The 21,943-nt window shown below is 41.1% G+C and overlaps 1 protein-coding gene and 1 pseudogene across 1 annotated transcript; both read right to left on the bottom strand.

Annotated features, from left to right (window-relative positions):
* Window positions 1-520: 520 nt before the first annotated feature.
* Window positions 521-15,751, bottom strand: NQO1 (NAD(P)H dehydrogenase, quinone 1). Its single transcript, XM_006878880.1, has 6 exons — window positions 15,616-15,751; window positions 4,927-5,094; window positions 4,694-4,824; window positions 2,592-2,705; window positions 1,701-1,802; window positions 521-826 (listed from the first exon to the last, which is right to left on the bottom strand). Exons 1-6 carry the CDS (start codon window positions 15,749-15,751, stop codon window positions 521-523), a joined length of 957 nt encoding a protein of 318 aa, XP_006878942.1.
* Window positions 15,752-20,906: 5,155 nt separating this feature from the next.
* LOC102861641 lies at window positions 20,907-21,491 on the bottom strand (annotated as a pseudogene).
* Between the last annotated feature and the right edge of the window lie 452 nt (window positions 21,492-21,943).

The raw sequence follows: 21,943 nt of genomic DNA, 5'->3' as shown, positions 1-21,943 counted from the left end.
AATTGAAAGATAGAGGCAAAGAATTTTTTTAATATCTTTTTAAGGTAACTGCATTGTACACAAGAGTTGAAGAATCACATGTAAGGCATATAAATCAGTGTTTAGTCATTAAAACTAATACAATACTACAATAGATTACTAATTCCTTTACAAGATAAATTTCTTAGGTCAGATGGATTCAGTTATTGGTTTTTTCCTCTTAGCAATTTCCCTCTGCCATAAACTACAGAGATAACTAAAAGAAAGAATAGAAAACCCACAGATAATTCAAGACTTAGGGTTAAGCTGTGTAAAATGTATTCAAGTATCTTTCGACACATTTCCAGGCTTTAAAATCCTAAATGGCTTCTTCAGCTTAATCACATTTTGGTCATATGGTATAGTAACAAAAAGAATCTATTAAATTTAACAATAAAACTGTCCAAAAATACAAGAGTATAGTCTATTCTCTCCATTACTCCTCAACATTGAAAACCAGAGACCTCGAATGGCTATATTTTAGTAAGAAGTCTTAAAAATCTCATTTGCTGGCTTTGATTTGGTTGTCTTTTGGAATGGACTTGCCCAAGTGATGGCCTACAGAAAGGCCAACCTTCTTGTTTTTCTGCTCCTCTTGTACCTCTTTTTTCATCAAGAATCCTGCCTGGAAGTTTAGGTCAAAGAGGCTGCTTGGAGCAAAATACAGTGGAGTCTCACTCCAAATATTCTCCAGGCGCTTCTTCCATCCCTCTAGGATCTGGATCCTGTCATCTGCTGGAGTGTGCCCAATGCTATATGTCAGCTGAGGTTCTAAGACTTGGAAGCCACAGAAATGCAGAATGCCACTCTGGGGATAGACAAAGCATGGAGGTGAGTCAGAATAAACACATTTTCTGCAGTGTGTACCAACAACAAAAGTTGGTCTCAGCTTTTCAGTGAGGCTTTATTCAACAGGTAAAGAGGTCTGAGGTAACCTGGAGAATCAGTTGAAAAAAATACATCCTCTCACCCTCTCTAGGCTTACCTGCTACCTGTTTTAAACTTATTTAGCTGTACTCTTCTTGTAAGTGAATAAAACCCTAAAACCGTGCCAGCCTAAGATCCTCTGCCAAAAGTGAAGGAAATTCTATTACATGAGGGAGAGTTTCATGCTCCTTGGCGGCTGATTGTTGTCAAGACACACAGATGAGCATTTCTCTGTCTCTCCTGATAAGATGATCCTTCACCAGTGATTCTTCTGGGTGGCCACCTCATTTGCTCTTTTCTCTATCCCCCTTCCTTGTAAAAGATTATAGAGTTCCTTGACCATTAAAAACTCTATTTAACACTTTGGTTTTACTCATCTGTAAAATTGGATGGATGAATAATTTTTTTTTAATGTGCATGGACTTTTTAACAGGGTGAGAACAGTATGAAGGATGGGAAGTTTGGAGAGAAATGTTAATTATCTGGAAAATATCAGCTCACATGGCTACAGAAATCAAGGGTTGCCAGTACTAGGCCTTCGTGGGGAGTCACATTTGAATATGAGCATGCATGGTATATTCTGTAAGTACAGGGGCATGGCAAGAGGCAAGTTACTAAAGTCCCCCATCGTTCTGAGCCATTACTAACTGTATTTTAATATCTCAGATGTATCTATAGCTGTTGTCTTGAGATTTTGGACCCCCCAAAAGTTGAGCTAATAAATTCTCCTGAAAAATTCATTGAAAACAAGTTACCTGAATTGGCCAGAGAATGATGTTCATGTCCCCGTGGATACCCTGGAGAGAGTACATGGAGCCACTGCCACCAGTGGTGATGGAAAGCACCGCCTTCTTATTCTGTAAAAGGAAAAAACTCTCAAACCAAAGTTTCATTACCCTCCACATCTCCTTGGTGACAGGAAGTTAATGAAACAACCCCAGGGAAAAGAAGAAACAAGTCCATCATATTTGCTGTTTATATTTTGGCTCCTCTGAGCTAGCCAGTATGACAACATAGACATACCAAACTAGAAGATGGCACACTGATGTGTAGCAAGGGCCAGCCCAAGGATCCCATGCTCCTGGGTGTGGCCTGCTGGTTGGCTGGAGAGAATTATTTGCGACTTTTCTAAAATCACTTTGCACCCTGCTATGTTTGTAATTGTTTTGTGCCATCGAGTCATAACTGACCTACCTATAGCTGACCCTCCAGCGGGTTTTTCAGAGGTAATTAATAGTATGGGAGAAGTGCCCATCCTGTGGAGCATCTTGTGGATTTGAGCCACATGCCTTTAGGATTGCAGCATAGCCTGTTAACTCTAGGCCACCAGAACTCATGTCTGTAATAGAAGGGCTCAGGGTGTTTCAAGTGCATATTTGGGTTTCTAAAACACTTGAGAGTTCTTGTTATGAAAAATTTCTAGCTTAAAAAAAATATAGCATGATGATATGCCCATCACCCAGCTTCAACTCTTAGTACCTTTCCATTCTAGTTTGATTTCTTACCTCTCTGACTTCTCAGATCTTTAGAAACAAATACCAAACATCATTTGAGCTTTAAAAATTTGCATTCTAAACTTTAATTGTGCTTATAATGCACCTCAGCAAAGAATTCTGGTGTTAGAAAAATCAGGAGCATCTACCTACCCTGAAAGGTCCCTTGTCATACATGGCAGCATATGTGTAAGCAAACTCCCCAGTGAGAACTCGCTCAAACCAGCCTTTCAAAATGGCAGGGACTCCAAACCACTGCAACGGGAACTGTGGGGCAGAAGACATCAAAAAGTAAGTCAGGGACACCTGGGCACAGAAAGGGACCAGTGGGCTTGGCTGCAGCTCGTCCAGTCAGCATAAGGCAGAGCCTTTTCTTCAGGCTTCTGTCATTCCTTCTGGTGAAAGTAACACAGTGAAACAAAAACAACCCTGATTCTCCTTATTCAGTGAACTTTCTTTTGTGTCTAAAGACATGAATATCAGTGAGGTTTGAATAAAGCCACAGGCAAGTAAGACCTATTAATAGGAAATCATTTTTCCACCAGTCTAAATAAAAGGATTGCAGACAAGTTTTTTTACAAGGTTTTGATGAATGCTGCCTAAACCAGTATTTTCTCAAGAGCTTGCTTTAGTAAGTGTAATGCAAAACAATGGTAGATGCCTTGTGCTCACAAACATGAAGCCATATCATTTAGAGCAAATGAAATAACACAAACAAATGATCAGTGACTAACAGCAAGAAATTCTCATGAGAAAGTCTTTTTGGCACTTTGTCCTGGTAAAAACAATAAGGGCTGTACCAATATTTCTTTTCTTCGATCATGACAAAACAAACATACCTAAAAAAAAACAACAACACATAAACAAAGCATGACTTTATAGCATTCTCTAATGTTTGACCTACCAAAAAAGGGACTGTGTAGGTAGGCTTTTGGGAGGTTTTTAAATAGAGAGTCTTAGAAAAGAGATCTTCATTCTCCTCCTGAGTCTGCCACTAATTTTTTAATAGGAACCTTTTACTTAAAAGCTCTGTAACTTGGGAGCTCTGGTGGCCGAGTGACAAGAAGCTGCACTGCAATCCCAGAGGTATGCGGTTTGAATCCACAAGATGCTCTGCGGGAGAAGGAGGGGCAATCTCTTCCTGTACCAGACAGACACATGCACACAGAGCCCTGTTGGCCATGCATTTAGCAACTAGGAGTTGGTGGTTGTGTACTGTCGAATCAGATCTGACTGGCACAGGAAGAGATTGCCCCTCCTTCTCCAGCAGAGCATCTGGTGGATTTGAACCACACACCTTTTGGGATTGCAGTGTAGCTTTTTACCACTAGGCCACAGAGCTCCCTAGAATAAGCGTAAGGGTAGAATAAACGACTTTGCAGATGACATATATATCTACAAAAAACCACAGAAGGCATGATCCTCCTTGTGAGATTTCTGTCGTACACAATACCAAAAAGCTGTTTGGAATTACTAAAAGCAAAGTTGTGGAGTACTTTAAGAAATGTTGACACAATGCCCAGGTAGTTCCAATATTAGTTGTTAAGTGGTGAGGCTCTGCTGAGCTTAGTGGTGGCCTTGTGGTAAGAAGTTGTGCTATCAAACGGAGGGCTTACAGTGTGAATCCACCAGTTGCTCCAGGGGAAAATGATGGACAATCTCCTACTGAGTGATATACTGTCTCTGAGAACCCACTAGTGGGTCAGCTATGGGTCAGTTCTGACTTGACAGCACTTAAGAAGTAGTAGTGAGGTAGCTCGGGGGAGAAGAAAGGCCATAGTTTGCTGATGGAACACTCGAAGCGGAGAAGTGTACACTTCAGTTGAAAAGATGCAGTAGCAGGAATCTCTCGTGGCCTAGTGGAAGGACAATTTCCTCCTGTACCAGTCAGATCCGATTTGACAGTACACAAAAAAATAAGTTTTTTAAAAAAGATAAGATGCAATAGCAAAGAGATTGATCTCATGTATCGCTGAAACTATTCAGGGTGCTTAAGAAGAAAGAAATCCTACCAGGAGGGGCCAACTGAACAGATTTACACAAGGAAGTAAAATGTTCAATGTATATATATCATCTTTCTAGTCACATTCACATCCTAAAAGACTTAGAGATCCTTAATGTCTCTGTGTAATGCTGCACCTTTGAAACAATCACCTTAATTTACTGAGGATGCAGTAAATTTCACTTTAAAATCATAAGCCCAAATTAAAGTCAGAAAGTTGGAACTCAGGTGCCCACAACACCCTTTACCATACCTGAAATATCACCAGGTCCGCAGCTTCCAGCTTTTTTTGTTCAGCTACAACATCTGGGCTCAAACGGCCTTCTTTATATGCCAGAACTGACTCAACAGGATACTTAAAGTTCTCTGGATCCTTTAGTTTACCTGCAGAGAAGGAAAAGAGGCAGGAGCCATGGGGTCTGAGATTAGGCCAGAGACCCCACAGCCAAGGAGTTTCACAAAGCCCAAGAGAAGAGCTGGTCTCACCTGTGATGTCATTTTTGGAAATAAGGGGGTTGAAATTCATGGCATAAAGGTCTGACACAGTGACCTCCCATCCTTTCTTCTTCAAAATTTCTACAGCAGCCTCCTTCATGGCGTAGTTGAAGGAAGTCTTCTCAGAATGAGCCAGCACAATCAGTGCTTTTCTGATTACTTAGACACAAAGCATATGGAGAAAATCAGTTACCAAACTGCAAAGCTTCAGTTACAGAGCAGTCAGGACCCTTAACAAAAAGGTCATGGAGTCAGATACTCGATTATGTCATCTATCTTCTGCAGACAAAAGCCCATTTTGTCCTGAAAAGGAGGCATTCTGATTCTGTGGGGAAAAAAATGACTCATTTAATCGATATTTTTTATTATTATTATTATTTTGTGTATGTGTGTCTGTGTACCGTCAGATCAGATCTGATTGGTACAGGAGGAGATTGTCCCTCCTTTCCCGGCAGAGCATCTGGTGGATTCGAACCATCAGTCTCTGGGATTGTAGTGCAGTAATCGATATATTTTTAAGAAATCGAAAGGACCTCTGGTGGCCTACTGGCAAGAAGCTGTGATGCCATCCCAAAGGCGCACGGTTCTAATCCACCAGATGCTCTGCTGGAGGAGGGACAATCTCTTCCTGTGCCAGTCAGATCTGATTCGACAGTACACAACAACAAAAATAATCAAAACTAGTGTTGTCTAATGTCACTCACAGTGACTCCCCATTGGGTTCGTGTGGCTATAAATCTTCACAGGAGGGGACTATTTTCTCCCCACTTGGGACAGCTGATGGATTAAAACTGCTTACCTTTCGGGTGGCTGTGTACCACACTGCATTCTATGCCACCAGCACCACCACAACAGTAAGAAATAATGTGGATATACTTAGTCAACTAGAAAATACCATTATCCCCTAGAAGTAGGTGCTGTCAAGTACAACTTGTAGCAACTCGATGAACAACAGATCTAAACACTTCCCTATCCTGTGCCTATCTTCACAATCTCTGACACACTTGAGCCCATTGCACAGTCATTGTCAGTCCACCTAGGTGGGGGTCTTCCTCTCTTTCACTGCCCCACCACCTTCCCAAGCATGATGTACTTCTTCAATTAATAGCCTCTCTTAGCAACGTGTCCAAAATACGTGAGGTGAAGTTGTGTGCAGAGCAAAGGGGAACACTGCAGGGTTTAAAATTAGAAAAGATGTGGCGAGCTCTGGTGGCCTAGTGGCAAGAAGCTGCAACTGCAATCTCAGAGATGCACGGTTCGAATCCACCAGATGCTCTGCTGGAGAAGGAGGAACAATCTCCTCCTGTACCAGTCAAATATGATTTGACAGTACACACACACACAAAAAATAAAATAAAAAAAATTAGAAAAGGTGTGTGTCAGGGCTGTATCCTTTCTCCATACCTATTAAATCTGTATGCTGAGCAAATTATTCGAGAAGCTAGACTCTAAAGACGGTGAAACCAGGGTTGTAGGAACTCTCATCAATAATCTTTGTTATGCACATTTTGACTCATAGCGACCCCTGTGTACAACAGAACAAAACCTTGCCCCATCCTGTACCTTTTTCACCCTGTGCTTAACTGCTGTTCATTGTGCCCACTGTTGGGGTATCAGCATATGGTTAACCTGATCAGGGGCTAGCAACTAGCAGGCCACAAAGGGGGCCTTTTGAGGTGCCAGCAATATTCTTTTTCCTCATCTGGGTGCTGAGTCTGCAGGTTTCTGTTTAGCATGTGCCAAATCTATCAAGGGTTAAATCTTCAAACTTGTGCACTTGCCTGGGTGCCTGTTATCTAAAAGGAATTTGTTTTTAATTACCCCACTAACATACCACATACAGCTGTAACGGTAGGTGAATATAGAATTTTAAAATGAAACTACTAAAACAGAAGACTAAAGAGAATCTGAAAACCTTAGTCGAGAAGACCTTTCTAAGAAAGGGAAGTGATTTAAAAAGTCTAAAAGGAAAAGCTTGACTGATAAAGTCACATAGAAATAAAGTTACTTTTAAATAAGCAAAAGTTGAGGGACAATTAACTAGGAGAAAAATATTTGTAAGTCTTATCACAAAGAGTTAAAATCTCAAAGGTTAAATGATTACAAATGAGTAAGAGAAGCCATGCAATAGAAAAGTGGTTCAAAGATATAAACATACAGTTCATTAAGGAAGAAAGGCAAATGACAAAATGCAAATGACAATGAACTCCTGGCATGTCAAGAAAAGCAATCATTTGCATCTTCTGTAGCTGTTAAAAAAAATCAACAAATCATATGCCCATCAGACTGGCAAATTTATAACTAATACAGAGCTTCAAAGGGATTCATTCCATTTTAACTTTATGCTGAGACTTTGCCTTTTTTTTTCAGTCCAGATATTATGAATCAGAATCAGCATTTTAACAAGATCCCCAGGTGATTCGTATGTACACATAAGATTGCTTATGTATGCATAAGAATCACCTTGGCTCTCCAAGAACCACCTGAGAATATTGCTAATGTGTAGATAGATGATGATTCAGTGTATCTGGGATGGAAAAGCAAATGAATTCTCATTAAGGTGTTGAATCAGAATGAACTGGTTGGAAACCCTGAACCAGTAACATCGAAGGCTGTTAACATGGCAGGAAAACTGGCACGTTGCTGCTGTGAATATGGATTGCCTTTTGGAAAAGTAACCAGGATGAATCTATTAAAATTTTAAAGGCCCATAAATCTTTACTCAACAACTCTGACATTGGAGAATCTTTTTATTGGGATTTTGGTGAAAGCTTACACAGCTAATCATTTTTCTACTTAACCATTCAATCATATTTTATGATATTAGTAAACAACCCACAGTATAACCCATACCCTTCTCACTGCCTTCCTGTGATTCTTGTTTCCATGAGTCCTGCTGTCTTACTCCTTCGTGCCTTCTGAGTTTTAGCGCTGGGCAAATGTTGCCCTTGTGGTGGTATGTGGTTGATTATTCTGAGTACTGAATGTCTTCTTGGTGTTACTGGTTCATTGTTTGGCTGAAAGTTGAGCCATAGGGGTGAATTTTGCTGTGAACAGATGGTAACTAAAGGCCATAGTCTCAGGGGTTCCACTGGTTTTAATTAGACAAGTAAGCCTGGCTACTTACATGTTTTTTAGTTTTGTTCATATTTTCTTCCCACTGTATGCAGGACTTTCAACTGGGGTCCCTTTTAGAGTAGTAAGCAGGACCATCTACTTCTTCTGGTTGCAGTGTAATGGAGGCTGAGGTTCAGAGGGTCCATTAGTTCATTATTTTTTTTTTCTATGGTGTTTTGCTTTTCTTTGTTCCAGACAAGAAGGGACTAATAGTTGTACCTTAGATGGCTGCTCAAAAGCTTATAAGACTCAAGTCTCTGCTCACCCAAGTAAGATGTAAAACATTGTCTTTGTGAATTGTTTTATTCCCATTGACCTTGATATCCTCCAAGACTATGGACTTAGGACCAGTGTCTCATTCTCTTATAGTGTTTGGTTATGATTAAGAAGTTTATATAACTTTACTCCCTGTTGGCTCTGCTATATTCCTGAATATATTAGTATCTTCATATTAATATGCACAGGGAGCTTTCTGGTGGCTTAGTGCTAAGGAATTAAGCTGCCAACATAAAGTTATATGGTTCGAATCCACCAGCTGTTCTACAGGAGAAAGATGGGCAGTCTCTGAAAAAACCACTGGCAAGACAGCTATGGGCTAATTCCAGTCCATCAGTACTAAACAATATCAACTTTTCCCAATATGAATGTAGGAAAATCAGATGGTCATGGGTTTTGTCTCTTCCACCTGCCCATCCATATGTTCATCTTGCCTGTCTGCCCATAAACCTGCTTGGAGCTTGTAGATTAGTATTTATTGCTGCTGGTCTTGGAGGATTGTCATGTAATCATGTTCATTTTGTAGTCTGTATTTCTTGTGCACCTCTCAGTGCCTTCCCTTTCAGGATATTGTGCTCATCATTCTCATATATTATCTTGCCCTTTCATCCATTAATGCGTCTATTAACTTACTGATTTTCACTCCTTTCTCTCTCCTTTCCCAGCCTTGGTATGAGGAATTTTTTTACATACAGAAAAGATTAAGACATAGATACATACTGTCCCATTCTTTTTACTGGCAAAAATGAGATATGGCCTGATGATCTGTTAATGGATAGTGGCTCAATGAAATCATGCACATCCATACTATGGAATGTTGTAGTGTCAACAAGAATAATAGTGACCTAGAAGGCATATCTATGAAGCATTGTTAACTGATAAAAAGTAAATGACTTTTAATTCATTTTTACTTAAAGATCCATTTCAAAAATAGCTGCTGTTGCTGCTGCTGCTGTTGTTGTGCATCATAGAGTCAGAACCGAACCATAGCTGACCCTCTGGCAGGTTTTCAGAGGCAGTGAATTTCATGGAAGGAGATTGCCTAGCCTTCTCCCACGGAGCACCTGGTGGATTCAAATTTTGTGCATTCATGATTGCAGTGCAGCTTCTTGCCTCTAGGTCACCAGCACTGCCTACGTTGGTATTAGGGACATTTCTTGTAATATTTTATATCTGTTATGATACTGATAAAATATAATAAAGAAGCCCTAGCGGACTAGTGCTTAATGTATTGGGCAACTAGTTGACAGGTTCACACGTTGACTCCACCAGCCACTCCACAGGGAAGAAAATGGATTTTTCTTATATAAATGGATTTCCTCCTAAAAAGATTTAGTTTTAGAAACCCAAAGGAGGAACACTATGAATCAGAACCTATTCAGCAGCAGTGGGTTTGTTAACAGATAAAGAATGGTAAGAGGCAATGTTCCGATATTATTCATAGGGTTGCTTTATTTAAGTCGTAATCAACACAATGGCACCAAATAGCAACAGAAAAAAGGGAATAGAGGTCCTCCTCTGTGCTAATAAAGTTATTCAAACAGGCATATTTTACTTTGTAATATTTAACAAAGTCCTGCTGAAGTGGTGGTTAGCACTCAGCTTCAAACCAAAAAGGTTAGCTGTGGGAACCCACCAGCTACTCCCATGAGAAGAGGGGCAGTCAGCTTTTGTAAAGATTAGAAAGAAGTAAAAACCCTTGAAGCCTCTCTGGGTAGTTCTGCCCTGTTCTAGAGGGGTCACTATAAGTGAGTCCAGATCAAGTTGATATTGATAGCCTCAGGTTTAGTTTGTACATTTGTATAATTCTCAATTGTCACAACAGCCCTATGCAGAACATGCAATTAATTATTATTGCTATGTTATGATTATAAGATTATTATCCTTATTTTATATATATAAAAAACCCTTGAGGCACAGGAAAGTTAAGCAACTTGGCTCAAGTTTATAGTCAGGAGTATATTAAGCTGACTTGCATTTCTTCTGGGACTTTCTTTTGCATTTAATTATGTTAGTGTTTGCCAAATCCTGCTTTGTCATTTTTATTTCCTTGATTTTCTTCTTTATTATTAATATCAGTAAGCATTTTCTTAGTAAAACTATGAAGGCAGTTCAGGAAATGAGAATGGCAGGAATCCAGCACTTCCTTCAACAAGCTCAGCATCAGAGTTAGCTAAAGGCATTGTTGCTCCCTTTTTTTCTCTCTCTATTTACATCCCACATAAACAACAGAGTTTCAAATCTGAAATTTATTTGAAGTTGCTGGTATGGTTGATTCTGGTTTTTGGCAACCCCTCGAGTATCCAGGTAGAGCTGTGTTCCTTGGGGATTTCAAGGGCTAACTTATCAGGCTTTTCTCCATTTGTGCAGTGTGTTACTATTTGCACCACTCAAGGACCCCTCTGGAATATACAGATTTCTAAAAACCACCCAAGATAAAAATGAGCAGAGCATTAGTATTCATACTTATCTACCTGAAGTAAAGGGTAAATCAGAAAGTGTATAACTCAAACATAATACTGTGTCACTAGATCATTTTTTATGAGCAAACTTCCATTTTCTGGACTTGGTACCAAATAGACCTTGGTTCAGCCATATAACAAGTTAGACTTTCAGAGAATTTACATAAGAAAAAAAAGCATATCCACAGATAAACCCCAGAGGGGAATGGCACTAATGTGATAGGAGGTAAGGAAACAGACTTCCCATGGCAATGATTGACTTAGTAGAAGGAGGTTAGGGAAGGCCTTCAGAAGGAGATGCTAGAGAGTTGTCTTGAAAGAACAAATGAGATTTTTAAGTGTCTAGTTTGACATTCATTTCTGTTGTCATGTACATTACTGATCTTTCTGGTGCAGCTACCATACATACTAAATACAATTTTGTCTTCATAGCTAAACACAAGCTCAAAGACTGGTTCCATTCGCAGCGACTCAGCTTTGTTGATGCATTTTTCTCCAGCATTGTTTTGCAATCAGATTCTCTTGTTCTTTGCTTCAACTCAAGAGTGCCTGTCTTTCCATTGTATTGCTGAATGGGCTCAAATGACCAACCTTTGGGTTATCAGTTGAGCACAAACTGCTCATATGCTCGTGCCACTTAGGGATCTACAAAGACAACTGTTGTTCTGTTACTAGGTGCCACTGAGTTATTCTGACTCATCGTGGATGAACCCATGAACAAAACTCCTCCTGGTCCAGCACCATCCTCACAATCTCTGCTATTCTCAAGGCCGTTGCTGCAGCCACTTTGGCTTGCTTGCTTCCTTCTGGCAACATGTCCAAAGCATGTGAGACAGAGTCTTCTGCAGCATTCTGACTGTCCTCCTTCTGAGACAGATTGGAGACCCCATAAATTATGTTCCCAGTTCATCTTATCTGTGTACCTGAAAGTCCTTTTGCCTTCCTTCTCTATCATTCTATGTTCACATCATTCCCCTTTTCTTTACTTCCCTAAAATGTGAATCTTCTCTTAAGTGGCTACTCCTCTTGCTCCAGCCTTAGCCTTTCTACCGTCCATTCCATAGTTTACTGAGCACCCACATATACTGGGCACTGTTCAAGCCATGTGTGCTACATGAGTGTTCAAGTGAGACACCAATCTCTGTCTTCTGAAATGCTAGTTCTGATAGTTGAAGCATCCTAGGACATCACCTGGGAGCTGATCTCTTACCTCATCTACTGCTCTAGCATTCTATTGTCGATCTTCAAATGCAGGCCAATCTGAAACCAAGAATTCTTAATTTTTTGTTGTTATTAGGAGACATCGAATTAATTACAATTACAGTGACCCTATGAACAACAGATCAGAAATCAGAGTGACCCTATGAACAACAGGCTGGATCCTTGCCTGAATCCTGCTCCATGCTCACAAGCACGGCCATGCTCAAGCCCATTGTTACAGTCACTGTATCAGTCTGTCTCCTTGAGGATCTTCCTCTCGTTCACTGACCCTATCTATATTTTTCCTAGCAAGGATTGGCTGCACCTGACAACATGCCCAGAGTATATGAGAAAATGTATCACTCTTCTTGCCTTTAAGGAGCATCATCATTGCACTTCCTCTAATATAGATTTTTAGTTCTTTCACAAGTCCATAGAATGGATAATCAATACTTTTTTGCTAACACCAGAATTCAGAGGCATCAGTTTTTCAGTTTTCTTTATATTTTCTGAATTTTAGATGCTTACAAAGCACCTGAAAATACCAGGGCTTGGATCAGGTTAACCTTAGTCTTCAAAGTGATATCCTTGTTCTTTAGCACTTTGGAAAGTTCACTGATAGCAGATATTCTCAATGAAATATGTCTTTTGATTTCTTTACTGTTACTGTCATGGATGTTCATGGATCCAAGTAAAATAAACCCTTGGCAACTCCAAGTAAAATAAACCCTTGGCAACTTCAATCTTTTCTCCATTTATCATGATGTTGTGTATTGGTGATATTGTCCAATGGTGATGATTTTTGTTTTCTTGACATTAATGTAATCTATATTGAAGCCTGTGGTCTTTTCTTCAGTAAATGGTGTTCTCACTGCAAGCAAGGTTGTGTCATCTGCATAACGCAGGTTCTTGATGAGTCTTCCTCTAATCTTTTTTTTTCCTTTCTCCAGTCTTGATACTACATTCTTCCTGTAATCCAAGTTCTCAAATGATTTGCTCAGCATATAGACTGAATAGGTCTGAAGAATGGATGCAACGCTGGCACACACATTTCTTCTTGTGGTGTTTTTTTGTTTTTGTTTTTTTTTTTACATTTCTTGTGTTTAACCCATGTAATGTTACCTTGTTCTGTAACTGCTTCTTGGTCTATGTGTAGGTTTTACTTGAGCAAAATTAAGTGTTGTGGGATTTCCATTCTTCTTAATGTTATCCATCATCTGTTATGATCCACATAGCCTTCCAAATTAAACTGTACCTAGGTCAGACTGCATAGTTTCATTGATGGCCAATATAGTAGAACTTGGTGATTTAAAAAAAAAATAATAAAGTAGGGAAAGGAAGGGATTACAGTATGTGGATTTTACTTTTAAAGTATAGGTAAATATTGTTACAAATAAAGATGTATAATGTATTATGTATAATCACATAATCTTTTTGGCAAGAAGAATAAACAATAAAGGAAAACCTGTAAGAAATATAACAAAGCCAGACCTTCACATCGCTTTTATGGATTCTGCCTCTGATCTCTGGTCTCATTTGAATCCTCAAGAGAATTTGCATGAGAGTCACATGAGGCCATGTGTTGCCTGTTTAAGGGAACCGCATGATGTGGTTATCGGGTAGAGCTTAACTTAGTCATACAAGCTTCAAAGCTGCCCACTCTGCCTCATTAAGTCCACTTCTTCTTGTTTAAGGCACTTGTGAACACAGAACATTTTATATGATCGGAAATCAGAAAATAGTTTCTGGAGGAAGGGATGCCAGTGCGTTTCAAGTTGGTAAAAGAAGAAATGAGTGTAAACAGCAGCTAGTAAGCATTTGTCGTCTCATCAGCTGTCCACTCTCCTTCACTGCAGTCTCTCCCAGAAGTTTGGATATCAGCTAAGTAACCTCCAGCTCAGCCCTCTTTGCAGAGTCTAACAAAAGTAAGGAGCCCTGATGGGTTATGTGTAACTGAAAGGTGGTGGTGTTGCTGTTGTTAAGTGCAGTTCAAACCCAACAGCTGCTCCACAGGGGATAAAAAAGAGAGTCTCCTGCCATTTAGATTTACATTTTTGGTTGTTCTTCAGGATTACAGTGAGTTGGAATCTCTGACAGCAGAGGGTTTTCTAACTGTAACTTGCCCAGTGCAGCAGAATCTCATCCACAAGAGGAGACTGTGTGTTTCTAAAAGGTAAAGCAAAGGAAATTACAGAAAGAGTTCCGTTTCTTTAGAGAAAATAACTTTCTAAGCCTTAGAAACTCAAGAAAGGAGCTTCAAGCCAGGGGTGGAAGGTATGGGCTTACCTGTATTTATTAATCTACATGAACGCTTTCACTATTTTTCACATCAATGATGATGGGGGGAGGGCACCCAAAAACCAAAAGCACAAGAAACTGTTCAGTATAGATAATAAGCCCGTGCTTATATTGTTTATTGTTTACTCCATCCCTGAGGGATTATATATTTGAAAAGGGGTGGATTCTGCAGGGAGAAGCTGTGGTATTTGGGACAGACAGCTGCCAGCCATACGTGGAAGCAGAGTCTTTAGTGTGGTGAAAAAATGTGCCATTGCTCACTTCAGATGAGAACATGCACAAGGACACCTGTGCTGCTTTGCTTAATGGATAAACCTGCTCCCTTAGGTGTGAATCTGCTCGGATACTTTAAAAGGTCATTTATGTACCAAGTAAGCTCTCTCAAATTGATGGACAGACGGGCAGTCTCAGTCCCTTCTGAGAAGAAATGGACCTTAGAGCAGATTCACAAACTCACAAGCCACCTGCACCAGGAATGCACTAGGGGTGCGCTGCTAACAAACCAAAAGAGGCAGCTTCCCTGACTAATAATTATGCCACTCTGTCTGTCCACTCATCTCACCAATCGCCAGATTTTCCAATTTCCCTCAGGAAGCCTAGACTCCACAATTTTAAATTAATTTAGCGATCTTTAACTATTAGGTATCTATTGGAAAAATTGGCAAGACTATAAGGCCAAACAGATTGGGCCTTAGAGGTCAATTTCCGAGGGAATTTTGGCATTCAGAGTCAAATGCTTTCTTGGGTTTTTGGGGTACGGTGGTGGCGGATTCGTGCGTGTGGGGCAGGGACAGACGGACGAGGCCTTTCTCCAGAAGTCTGCAGTGTTAGGGCTCATCCCAGGCCCCCTACTAAACTACCAAAACCAAAGCCTCTGCCGGATGATTCCCAGCGACAGAGCCGACCTGCCCCACGGATTTCCGAGGCAGCAGATCTTTAGGGAAGCTGACTGCCACATCGTTCTCTCTTAGAGCAGCTGGCAAATTCAACCAGCCAACCTTTCAGTTACCAGTCGAACTTAACCACTGAGGCACCTGGGCACTTTTCCTACAGGTGCATCCTTTCCCGAGCAGCTCCAGACCAATATAGAAAAGCAGGAACGCAGCAAGGCAGCAGCGGAAGGTCCCGCCTTCGCCTGCACTCACCACCAGTCATGGCGCTGCCAGTAAGCGGTCCTTGAGCGCTTATTGGTCGAGATCACGCTGTCCTCGAACGGTGATTGGGCGAGCTGCTAGTTACTGGGATGTCCCTGGGAGGTCCGAGCGGAGAGTACTGCTCTGGAAAGGCATTAACAGGCTCTCCCGGCGCGGAGCTGGCTACTTTATACTCAGTCCGGTCCTGCCCACCTTTGCGGGTTGCCAGCAAGGGGAGGAGCTAGGCGACGAGGCCTGGGGGCTCTGGATAGTGGACACCAAGGGAAGGGCGAGGGTGCAGCGGAGCGGGAGAGCAGGGACCCGGTACATGAAACTCAGGAAAGGCCCTAGAGGTAGTAGATGAGTGGGTCGACGGGGGTCTCCGTAGTGAGGCGAGGCACGCCCAAGTGGCCAGTGCCCTGAGAACTGGGTGTACTGGGAGAGGCTGTCCAATGGACGCAAAGAGTGTTTTGGGCGCGCCCCTTGGTGCCTCCCTAGCGCCAGGAAGTCGTCTCCGCACGAAATGGGGGGGCTGGGAGCTCAGGCAAGGAACCCCGCGGCCGTTTAGGCTCAGATTCTGCTGAGTCACAGTGACTCTAGACTTAAATTTAGAGGGTTGTGGAAAGAGAGCCCCAGAGAACCAGGAAATCTGCTTCCATGGATTTGAACTTGTTTTTCCTATGGAAGGTTGAGCGCTTGCACCTGGTAGTAACCCTTTCCCCTCTGTGCCATATAGTTGGGAATCTAATTGGTTAGTCGCTCCCCTCAAGATCCATATACAGGCCTCCCTAGGATGTAGTCACAGTATAGGAGAGCATTTAGAGGGGCTTAGACATTAAAGCACAGTCTCACTTTGGCATATGTTGTTGATTGCCTTCAAGTGGAGCATGACTTATGGCGAGCCTATGAACGAAAGGCCTGAAAGCCCCGCTACAACTATCGACATTTATCAGAACTTTGGGATATAGAACAAAAAAATTTTCAACCTTAACAAAGTAAGAGCCAACTTGATTTTTCAAAACAGAGGTGAGACATACTGTGAAAAAGTAGAGGAAAAGGAACTGCCGAGTGATAACCATCAGCAGAATTATAAATGATGGCCAAGGTGATTGAGGGGGAACAGAAGGTGGAATGGACACAGAGATGGGCCAAGCAAGGGTGAAGTGGTCAGGAAGAAAATTTAAGGGGACACTAAGTAAACAATACTCCTTACAATATTTCTGATTCAGTGTTCAAAAAGAAAAAGATCATGCAAGATAAAGGATAAAACAAAGATGAGCTTGGTTACATGTCAGAGACAAAATAGGCTTCTTTCTGATGTTTTGGTCCTCATGGACTTGATTCCTTAATTTTTTAAAAAAATAAATATTGACATTAAAATTAGAATTATCTTGGTTATTTGACATCTTAAAAGTTTGTGCCTGGGACAAGTATCTCCTTATGTCATCTTATTCTTGACCCAGGCTGCAATTAAAAGACCAATTGAATTGGCAAAATCTGTTATCAGAGACCTCTCCAAAATACTGAAGAGTAACAGTGTCAGTCTGGAGACTAAGGTGCACCTGATCCAGGCCATATAGCCTTTGCAATTACTTGCTATGCATCAGAAAGCTGGACAATGACTAGGGATGATACAAGGAGAATTTATGCCTTTGAGCTGTGATGGTAGAGAAGAGAATTGAATATACTATGGACTGCAAGCAGAACAAACAGGTTCATCCTAGAGAGGGTGAGACCAGGCTGCTCCTTGGAGGCGAGGATTCTGAAGCTTCATCTAACATACTTTGGACATGCTGCAAGGAGGGACCAGTCCTTGGAGAGGGACAGTACCAAAGAGGAAGACCCTGGATGAGATGGATGGATTCAGTGACTGGGGTAATGAAGGTAGGTGTGTCAGAGACAATAAGATTGGAACAGGATAGAGCAGGGTTTAGGGCTGTTGTACATAGTGTTGTTATGAGTCACCGATGACTCGACAGCATATAACAACATATTATGCTTTGGTTTTTTTAAATTTTTTAAATTGTGCATTGTGCATTGATCCTGTCTTGGTGATCTTGTGATGGAATTCTCACCTTCCATGAGAATGGCCTCATATTAGACCCTAGTTGGATTCCTGGCAGATGCATCTCATGCAGCTACCACCTGTCTCTTACTGGAGGTTTGTGTATTGCTGTGATGCTGAGCAGCTTTCAAAGGACCAAGCAGACTAAGATGGACTATGAAGTAAAGCCTGGCACTCTATTTCAAAAAACCCTATGCATCACAGCAGCCTGATCCATGGTTGATCTTGGGGATGCCACAGGACTGTATGAGCCAAGGTTACTGCAGCTAACAATAAAAGCAATTACAAATTAAGAAATAGAGATAAAACCACCTTAGAATGTACCAAATTTATTTTTAAGTGTTTCTTTTAGGAATAGAGAATGGTAGAACTATTATTTGTTCATTTAAGAATTAAAACTATGCTTTAAGGGTATGAAAACTCAGTGGTGAGGAAGAACTGGTCAGAGAGGGGATTTCACATGAACCTTAAAAGAGATTGAGGTCAGGGGAGCTCTGGTGGCCTAGTGGCAAGAAGCTGCACTACAATCCCAGAGGCGCACGGTTCAAATCCACCAGATGCTCTGCTGGAAAAGGAGGGACAATCTCCTCCTGTACCAGTCAGATCTGATTTGGCAGTACACACAAATAATAAAATAAAAATGAAAAAAGATTGAGGTGTCAGAACCCTTAAAAATTGGCTTTTCTAGCCATTGTATTAGCCCTTGTTGAGGGGACATGGTCTCCAGCTACCTTAACTACAGACTCATGGTCTTGCAAATTATCAACAGCTGTGGGACCGATATAAAAGAATGTTTTCCACACTTTGAGAGATGGTGGAGAGGGATTGTGAAGACACTGTGAGAGGGTGGTGGAGAGAGTGAAGAGGTTGTGGTACTACTGTGATGTATGTAACTGTGGCAAGGTGTAACCAGAGGAACATTGGAGATGGAGACACAGTTAAAAGGTTTGCTCCTGAATGAATGAAAAGCTGATTTGTAAACTTGTAACTTATCTGAGATAAAGTTTGCTGGATGATTGAGGAAATCAGATGTTTATTTGTGTTGCTAAACTGTACCTTGTTGACTGAGAAACTGTCTGAATTAATTGAATTGCGCTTTGTTAATCTGGGTTGATGTGCTGGACCAAACCTAGGCTTGCATTGTATCCATATTCTTTGCCTCCCCACTCCCCAACCTGTTTCCTTAATAAACCCCACAACATGAGTAAAGTCTGTGAGTCAAGTTGCAACAAACATTGAACCCAGTCTTGGTAGCAATAGGTGCAGGAGCATGTGGGGTGGCATGTCTGACCATGTAGTTATTTGTATGATATTATGGATATTTTGATGGGAAGGTTCCCCTTTATGAAGTGAGAAGTGGGTAAAAGTGAAACTGAATGACCCTCAGGTTGCATCTGCTCCCTTCAGTAAGGTAGAGTGACACAATGGCCTCAACAGTGGACTCAGTCATAGCAACAATTGTGAGGAGGGTACAGAATCAGGTGGTATTTTGTTCATTTGTGCACAAAGTCAACTATAAATTGGAAGTTACTAGATTGCACCTAACTACAATAATTAATCTTTAAAATAGTATGAAGGAATTTATTTATTTATTTAGAAATAATGAATAACAGGCAAGCCATGGGGAGGAAGAGGAGTGAAAGGTGAGTTCCAAACTCGGGGCAAGGCTCTGAGCCTTCCAGCAGTTAAAGGCCTTCTGCCAGTAAACAGCAGGGACACTCTGCACAAACTCTGATAAGAGCTGATAAAGATACTGTGGACTGTACTATGGACAAAGTTAAGGAAAGGACAGAGAACCTTGTTACTCTCCGAGTTCTGAAATCTGTTAAGATGAATGTGACAAGGCTGATGTCCCCTTGGTCAGCAACCTGACTCTTCCCTTCCTTACACAAAGGTAGGGTCCATATAATTTTGTTGTATATACTGGTCATAGAAATGATACCATATTAATTTATGCTTCTCTCAGTGATAAAAATATGCTACACTTAAAAGTGCACTAATCTTCCAACTTTCTTATCTCTTCATGGGGAAAATGGTCTAAATCTAACTTGAATTTCTGGCTGTTCTCTGTCAGTGTACTGTTCTAGCTGGTTTTGAATAATCTTCAGCAAGATTTTACTTGCATTGGATATTAGTGATACTGTTTGATCATTTTCACATTCTTTTGTATCACCTTTCTTGGGATAGGAATAAATATAGATCTCTTCCAGTCGGTTTGCCAGGCAGCTGTCTTTCAGATTTTTTTTAATTGATTTGCATAAAAAATTTCTGTACATTGTGTTTCATGCCATCCTTCATTCACATTGCATTTCATATAGTCATTCCCATTCACTGTATTTTATAAAATTAATCATGATTGAACTATGCCCACCATTACGCCATCTTTCCAGATTCCTGCCCAATCTTTCCCATTTCCTTGACTCACTCTCTCTACCCATCACTTTGTATGACCCTATGATTTTCTCTTTGTCCATTCACCCCACTTTGCTTCCATCCCTTCCTCACCTTATTTGACTAGTTATCCTTCTATTTCTACAATAATGCTCTTATGCAGTATTTGCTCTTATTCTTCCAGATTTCTTGGCATAGGCTAGTAAGCCATGTCCTGCATCTTTTTTGTTGAAACGATAAACTTAAAAGCTCACCTCAATTATTTTACACAACATCAAAACCATTTAACCATTCTTTTGGCTTCTCAGATAGATCCTCTTCAGTTAAAAAGCAAAACTAAGATTAATGTTCTAACTTCAATTTGTCTCTTCAAGAACGAAAGCAAGCACAAATTTTTAAAAATCAAAATAAATGTAGATTCAAGTACACACATACAAAGAGGAGAGAACATCTTTCTCATTACATTATTTCCTTTTTCTCTAATGCTGCTGGTGTAATGTTTGGGAGTTCTATGGATATTAAATACACATAGGGTCGCTGTGAGTCACAAACGACTCGACGGCACATAACAACAACACCACCTCAAGAATATTTTTTTTTTGTGAGAATACAGTCCATCGTTTTATTCGGGTATTTATACAGTCCAGCCAGTGAGGGATAAAGGCTCACACAACTACAGACACATACGGTGAGGAGAAGTGCTGTAGAACCTCTCCCCTTTTTCTTCTTTTTTCTTTTCTTTTTTTTTTTTTTTTTGGTTAAGGGGGAAATCTGTATAATCAATATCCCACTTATGTAAAAGTGGGATAGTGAAAAAACTTGATTGTTTTTAATATGGCATTTTTGTATATCTTCACATTTAATATGTACAATTTATTTGGTAATCCTACCGCACAGTGGCGGTATACCTGTAAGTAAAAACAAAATCAAGAAGTATTCACAAAGGGAGTGCCGAGGTGGCGAGGGTCCATGGAGCCGAGTCGGTGGAAGCAGACTCCGTGCAGGAAGGCCTGGCTTTGGGGCCTCCAGTCAGTAGAAGCAGACAGTGTGCAGGAAGGCCCGGCCACTCTTCTCCTCGAACTCCTGTAGCAGCTCGTCGATCTCGTTCTCCATGTCCTCCATGTGCTGGACACACTGGCACAGCTCACAGATGAGGAAGGCCCCCAGGGTGGCCTCCTTGTGGTTGTCCTGGATATCCACGTTGATGACTTGCACTGGCTGACAGGTCTCCTGGTCCCGGGAATTCAAATCTTCTACAACTTGGTCGTAGACTCGCTCCTCACAGGTGAGGATCAGATCAAACAGATCTTTGCAGTTCTGGAATCTCTCTGGTCGAGGCTTGATTCTCTTATTCCTGTCCAACATGTGTAAGATTCCATTCTGTGTGTAGAGTTCTTTGTCTTTCCTAAGAAGATCATTGTACATCTGATCATATGTGGTTTTGAAATCGTAAACGTTAGGCTTGTCTGGGGCTGGTCCTGGGAGTTTCACATCTGTCCCTGTCCCAAAGGAGCGCACACTGAATCCTCGTTTGTGGAGGATGTTGTGTGCCTCCATGCTCCGGTTCTGGTTACTCGAGCACACCACCGCCACCCGCAGCGGTGAAGACGGCATGACAGCGGTGGCACCTTCCACAGCGAACGCGACTTCCCCCTCTCCAGGACTCCCACCCAGTGGCTGCGCTTCCGCGCGACCAAAAAAAATCTCAAGAATATATTTGAGGCATTGAACACTAATGATAGAAGGTCAGGTGAAAGGAGGAAAGCAAAAGGTCATTACAAAGACAAGAGCAAAAGAAAAGACCAAAATGGATGTCAGGAGGGACTCTGAAAATTGCACTAGAACATCGAGAAGAAATGGCAAAGTAAAAAAGTAGAACACAAACTTTCAGATGGCAGCTCAAGAAGATAAAGGATTACTATGAAATGTGCAAACAGCTGGAGTTAGAAGATAAAAAGTGAAGAATTCACTTAGTATTTAAGCGGAAGGAACTGAAGGACAAACAAACATCAAGTTGCAATACTGAAGAGTACTATGGGGAAAATTTTGAATGATCCAGGAAGCAT

The sequence above is a fragment of the Elephantulus edwardii genome, unplaced genomic scaffold, assembly GCF_000299155.1.
Source record: "Elephantulus edwardii isolate Elephantulus edwardi_28Jun2011 unplaced genomic scaffold, EleEdw1.0 scaffold00001, whole genome shotgun sequence".
NCBI classification, from domain to species: Eukaryota; Metazoa; Chordata; class Mammalia; order Macroscelidea; family Macroscelididae; genus Elephantulus; species Elephantulus edwardii.
Note: the sequence above shows the minus strand (reverse complement) of the source record. Positions and strands in the feature narration are given on the sequence as shown.

Excerpts from the sequence above, each read along its gene's own strand:
- NQO1 (XM_006878880.1), bottom strand. The coding sequence starts at position 15,751 with ATGTACCGGGTCCCTGCTCTCCCGCTCCGCTGCACCCTCGCCCTTCCC. Across the intron at positions 4,825-4,926 it reads TTCCAAAAATGACATCACAG|GTAAACTAAAGGATCCAGAG; the intron begins GTGAGACCAGCT and ends CCTTCTCTGCAG. Across the intron at positions 2,706-4,693 it reads CGGACCTGGTGATATTTCAG|TTCCCGTTGCAGTGGTTTGG; the intron begins GTATGGTAAAGG and ends TCTGCCCCACAG.